Here is a 5,987-nt window from a genome sequence, read left to right as displayed (position 1 = left end):
CGTCAGGGTAATTACCAGTGGGACAAGTCGGAAGGATTTGAGGATCTTCCTGGGCATCTGCAGGCTGCCACATACAACGATATCCCGAGAGATTCTCAGTTCTCCGATGAGACTAGGGAGTCGATCGGCGAGAGCAAAAAGAAAGTCGCCAAGAACCTTGGTCTGGCTCACCTTTCAACCCTTTTCGAGAGCTGGGATAATCTCGATGATTTTCGAAAGATCCTCAAAATTCCTTATGGTGGAGTGCCGAAAATTGTCGAAGCTGACCGATGGATGACCGATAGAGTCTTCGGCTGGATGTTCTTGAATGGTTGCAATCCAAATGTTGTGGAGCGATGTGAAAAATTGCCAGACAATTTTCCCGTTACTGAGGAGATGGTTAAGATGGCCTTGGATCGTGGACTTACTCTTGAACAGGAACTGAAGGTATGGAATGGTTCTCGACATCTCACGAGAACACAATTATAGCAAGGCGAACGAAATTTGCAGCCTGGGGAAAAGCTCCTCTATATCAATTCTAAACTTAACTTAAAGGCCTTCCTTTCAGTCCTCAGTCTTCCATATTTCGTACTTTTGGCTTTCTACGATTTTCAGTTTTTCGTAATATGCATTTACGTCTATAAAAATGCGATATTTATTCATAATGATATATTCCATGCATTGCCCACTTTTATCTTCCATTTAAGTTACTTCCGACCAACCCAGTTTACTTCATTCTCATAGTAGTTTGTTTCCTTTCTTGCCTGCATATTTCAATAGATACTTGATTTCGGAATTCCATCGGAAAGAAAAGTAAAAGCTCTAACATAAGAAAATAATGTAAACGTATCAATCTATCCGCATACCTTTTAATTAAGACGTTTACTCGCGTCACATAACGCGTGAAACTGCACTGCTCTTGGAGAAACCTGCGCATAATTGACTTCAAACGCGAGCCTTCGTTGGTGTATTTGCATGCTTTGTCAACCAAACTATTTCACTGGATTTTATCCAACGTTTTAAGGTTCCTCTATAGTTTTACTTTGTAATCAGAGAATCTCAACTCTTCACTACAACAGGAAGGCCACTTTTATCTTGTAAACTACAAGGAGCTCGATGGTATTACATTCAGCGGTGGTGAAGAGGGGTCCGGATATACGGCAGAACCGCTTGCACTTTTTTACGTCAAGAGCTCTGGGGATTTAGTGCCTGTTGCAATTCAGCTGTCGCAACAACCAGGCGAAACCAACCCGATATGGACCCCAAGCGACTCGGAATATGATTGGCTGCAGGCGAAGATGTGGCTTCGTAACGCAGACTATTACATACATCAGGTATTTGGGAAAATAGTTACCGTAGTTTCGGAAAGCGAATTTTTCATCTTATGACTATATTGCTGTTACCACTTTCTCCATTAGACCTTTTTGCCGATACGGCGGCCATTTTGATATTAATTTGCCTTCTGAGTATCCCATAATGTCTGTCGAAACAATAGAAATCAAAATGGCCGCCGTATCGATCTGCCGAAAGGTTTATTGCATGAATTACATTTCCTTTCGGCTTTGTTGGCATCATTCATACCACGGCAGAGTATGTTAAACATGTCAACTGAATGTCAACTTTGAATAAGTATTGTTTCAGTATTGTATACATTACTGTCTATCTTCTCATCCACAAATCTTAAAATTATCATTTTTCTTCGTCTTTCGTGTTGAAGATCAGCAATTATATTCTCAAAACTCACCTGGTGATGGAAGCATTTGCGGTGTCCGCGTGGCGTCAGCTGCCGTCTATCCATCCGGTTTTTAAAGTTCTCTTTCCCCATCTCCGCTCTGTGATGGCTACTAATGTTATCATCAGACGGGAATTTCTTAAGTCGGACGCTTCCCAAGCTCTTCTGAAGAAGTCCTACGAGAAATTCGACTTTAATATGCTTTCGCTGCCGAACGTTTTGAAAGAGAAAGGCGTTCATGATGCTGCAAAGTTACCCAAGTATTACTACAGGTAATTAATTTATAAGCGGCTTCTCACATGGTATGGGGGAGCATTCACATGGCAAATATGATCTGTTAGAAATTTAGCAAAGGGGGTCGGAAGGGATGACGAAAAGAAAATGGAATCCCAGATAGAAAACGAAGCTATGAGGTCTATGGCACCAGGGTCTCTGATTCCCTGAGATTTTGATTTATTGTCCAGTGGTCCCGTCGCCCCGTTGCTTGTGGGTAGCAAGAGTATATTACACCAGCACCACCACAAACAAATTCACGCTGAATCATATTTCATTGTCTAAGCCAATGACCAGTGAGACATAAAGACGTAAGCAAGGCGACCGGAATGAAAGAGCATTTGGTGTACTGCACACCTGCTTTAAAATAAGGATTATGTACGAGAATGACTGTTTTATTTTGGTTTATAGTCCGGGACTGTTGGCTTTGGCTTTTCCTGCCTCCCAATCCAGGTTGTTCATTCACAGCAAATGTATATCTATTAACTAATCTGGAATGTTACTTATAGGGACGACGCCCTTTCTCTCTGGAGCGCCATTGAAACATTCATCCAAGAAGTACTCTCTATTACATACAAGTCAGATGATGATATTGCCAAGGATAACGAACTGCAGGCGTGGATCCGTGACATTCATAAAAATGGCTTTCCTGCAAGAGAGAGTAAGAGTGGTCATGGCTTCCCACAAGATCTTTCAACCCTTGACCAGCTTGTTCACGTGCTTACGTGTGTAATGTTCACATGCTCTTGTCAGCATGCTGCCTTAAACTTTGGACTGATGGACGCCCACAGTTTTGTTCCCTTCACTCCCTCAATTATGCGCTTGCCGCCACCAACCAAGAAGAACGAAACGACTTTAAATACAATCATGGAGATGCTGCCTAACAAGTCACAGGCCTCGAGACAGATTGCTTTGATGTACGTGTTGTCGCAATTTGCTGTGGATGAGGTGAGTGTTATATCAAGGAGGACCTACGTGCAAATAGTTTTCTTTATTATTCCTTTCTTTCCATTCTCTTTTGTTAATAGGATGACTTAAACAATAGATGACTATTTCCGTGTTTACATAGCCTCATATGAACACTAAGGGGAGTTGCGGGAGAATTCGAGACAGTTGTACAAAACCGAGACGCAGTCGAGGGTTTTCATAACTGTGGAGAATTTTATGTGTTATGTAAACACGAAAAAAAATCCTCTATTGCTTTTATGAAACATTTCTCAAAACTAATTTGACAAATGAAGCAAAATGCTAGATTTTTTTTATTTTTGATTGAAACAGATTTTCTTGATACACGCTCGTATTTCCTACCAAACAATCAAAACGCGCATCTGACAACACAACCAATCAAAATTCGTGTGGTGTCACAGCTGTGTTTACATACTCTTACCTAAACACAGCTATATGACAACAAACTTCACTTATTAGAGTGCAATGCAAAGTGCTAGGTTTCTACCCCGATATGAACCATGTGAGCGTTAGCCTTACTAATGGAAATGGGCCCACACAAGGACAGAGAAAACTCTGACCAGGACGGAAATTGAACCCACGACCTTCGGGTTAGATCACCGCTGCTCTACCGTCTGAGCTACAAGGTCAGAGGGGAGCAGGCCGTGGGAACTGAAGATGTTAAAGTCACGGCAATGAACATGTACAAGTACAAGGAAGGATTACTTTTTTGCAAACGTTTTCCGTGTAGCACTCATATTAGAACAGACTTAACTGATTAGAGTGTAATGTAAAGTGCTAGGTTTCTAGGTTTCTATATCACAACAAAGCCTAGCCCTCATTTTTTTCCTGCAACTCGAAAGGCCGAAAATAGGATCAACAAAGATTCTTTTTTTTCAAATCGGCTTCTTCATTCGTTGCGGAATTAAAGAACGCTTTTCTTTCAAATAATTTATCCTTTTTATCCACGTCGCTATATCCCAACCAATAGCGTGGTTCCATCCTTCAATATAAAAACCCCTATACCCATAATTGTGGGAGGCGAGGCTCGTGGTTAGTGCGCTCGACTCCGGCCGGATCGAGTGGTCCGGGTTCGGGGCCTGGCCGAGGACATTGTGTTGTGTTCTTGGGCAAGACACTTTACTCTCACGGTGCCTCTCTCCACCCAGGTGTATCAATGGGCACCGGCGTAATGCTGGGGGTAACCCTGCGATGGATTAGCATCCCATCCAGGGGGGAGTATAAATACTTCTAGTTGCTTCATGCTACGGAAACCGGAGATAAGCGCCGGCCAGATGGGCCTTCCTAGGCTCGTAACAGAGACTTTACCTACCCATAATTAAGGTGCTAATTGGCTCTGAGGAAGGGCTAACGCTCTAATGTCAGCTTTCGAAGTTCCTTACGGTGGTTTTTTTGTCATATCAACTTAGTTGATAAACCAATGTCTTAGTTCACTTCCCTTCCGTCGCAGCACTACATTTTCTTCTGAAAGTAGTTTTCGTTTCAGGTAGCAGATAAAACTCTGGTGGGCGCATCAATAACAGTAACTGTTGGTGACTTTACTGACATCTTCACTGTTCCATATATCTATACTCCTTCATCAAGAAACTTTACATTCATAATTTTTGATAGCAACGGAAAATGTGTGTGTTCAGTGATGTATCATTTATTTAAGTCTAACTGACACAATTCACAACTCAGTTTCACTCAAATCAAACTAGAATTCTCTTCAAACTTGTTCCTAATATATTTTTATTTCCCTTTCCTTAGCGTTTCCTTGGAGACATAACACAAACTTTGTTGACTGGTGATGACGCAGAAGAGGCTATTAGTCGTTTCCAAGCCTCTCTTCAAGCAATTTCCAATTCCATCAAGACTCGCAATAAAGCACTTGAAATGCCTTACATCAACCTGCTGCCTGAGCGAATTCCTGACAGTATTGCCATCTAATGCTCTTTATTTGGGATTGAGGAAGACTCGAGTATAAAATTAAACACTTAAATGAGTAAGATTAAGCCGTACTTAATGCAATCTCACGTGGGAAAATCATGTGAACGCAGTGTCCCAACGCGTGTCCCAACGTTTCTATTTTGTAGTCCAGCTCAAAAAGAGAAGGGGTCCGTGAGGACATGGCAACGTTTTTCATTGCTTGTATACGGTCAGTTTCAACGTATGCGTCAGTTTTCTTTTTTTATGTTTTATCAGGTGCACTTAGAAAAGCTGTCTTGTCTATTATTTTCCCATGCAGGACTGCCCTATGAGGAGGCAATTGAACTGTTTAACATTGTACGAGTAACACTAAGATTTTATCATTGGATTGTGCAAAGTCACTCGGCTCACCTCCATCGTAAACCCTGAATAATTCTTGCATAGTTTATTACCGTGTAATTGATATTAACCTACTAACCGAGACCGAGGGCCGTACTGGGAAATATAGGCCCGAGGTCGTGTCAGTATGGCAAGGGCCAGTATTTCTCAGTACGGTCCCGAGCAAGTGAGGTCAGTAGTTGCTTATTATATGGCATCGTTTCTTTGAGCTATTGGACTCTTCTTCTCTTGGTGAATGCTCGTAATCTTCGTCTTCCATCAGCGAAGGTTGAGCGGAAACCTTTAACGTGTAAAACTAAATTCCGCTTCCTGTGATTGTACTGCTATGATGAAAATATTAAATTCCGCTTTTAAAAAACTTTTTTGTAATTCGCTCAAATAAAATTTCCCGGGAGGGAGTAAAAACACCATACCAAATCGTATTAAAATTATTGGATCCACAAATAACTTTTTCTCAAATTAGAAAAAAGTTTGCAATCCAAGAATCGCAGTGAAATACAAAATTATTTCGAAGTCGCAAATAGTTTGTCACGTGATACTTAGCTCTAGCAGTCAGCCAGCGTCACACTACTCTCCAGCCTGCAAAATGGTGGAGTTTCGCGAGAAAGTATTTTACACAGAGAGTACGATGGTTCTTCCATAAATGTGGAAGGGAATTTGGGAACAACGAGGTATTCTGCCGTGGGTCTAGAACACTAACGAGATGTGTTCTCTCTCTGTCATTGTATTA

The 5,987-nt window shown here is 41.6% G+C and overlaps 1 protein-coding gene across 8 annotated transcripts in view; it reads left to right on the top strand.

Annotated features, from left to right (window-relative positions):
- LOC138000719 (allene oxide synthase-lipoxygenase protein-like) overlaps positions 1–5,707 on the top strand; it is a 33,031-nt gene extending 27,324 nt beyond the window's left edge. For all 8 annotated transcript variants that reach the window (XM_068847337.1, XM_068847336.1, XM_068847342.1 and 5 more), the window contains 5 exons: positions 1–426; positions 1,059–1,313; positions 1,697–1,983; positions 2,494–2,932; positions 4,700–5,707. The exon at positions 1–426 is cut by the window's left edge and continues 65 nt beyond it. In XM_068847337.1, the coding sequence (XP_068703438.1) occupies positions 1–426; positions 1,059–1,313; positions 1,697–1,983; positions 2,494–2,932; positions 4,700–4,879 (1,587 nt within the window). In that variant the 3' untranslated portion in view covers positions 4,880–5,707. The remainder of the gene's footprint in view (positions 427–1,058; positions 1,314–1,696; positions 1,984–2,493; positions 2,933–4,699) is intronic.
- Positions 5,708–5,987: the final 280 nt, after the last annotated feature.

Source organism: Montipora foliosa, chromosome 4, assembly GCF_036669935.1.
Source record: "Montipora foliosa isolate CH-2021 chromosome 4, ASM3666993v2, whole genome shotgun sequence".
NCBI classification, from domain to species: domain Eukaryota; kingdom Metazoa; phylum Cnidaria; class Anthozoa; order Scleractinia; family Acroporidae; genus Montipora; species Montipora foliosa.
The sequence above is the reverse complement of the archived record's forward strand: the minus strand, read 5'-3'. Positions and strand labels throughout refer to the sequence as shown.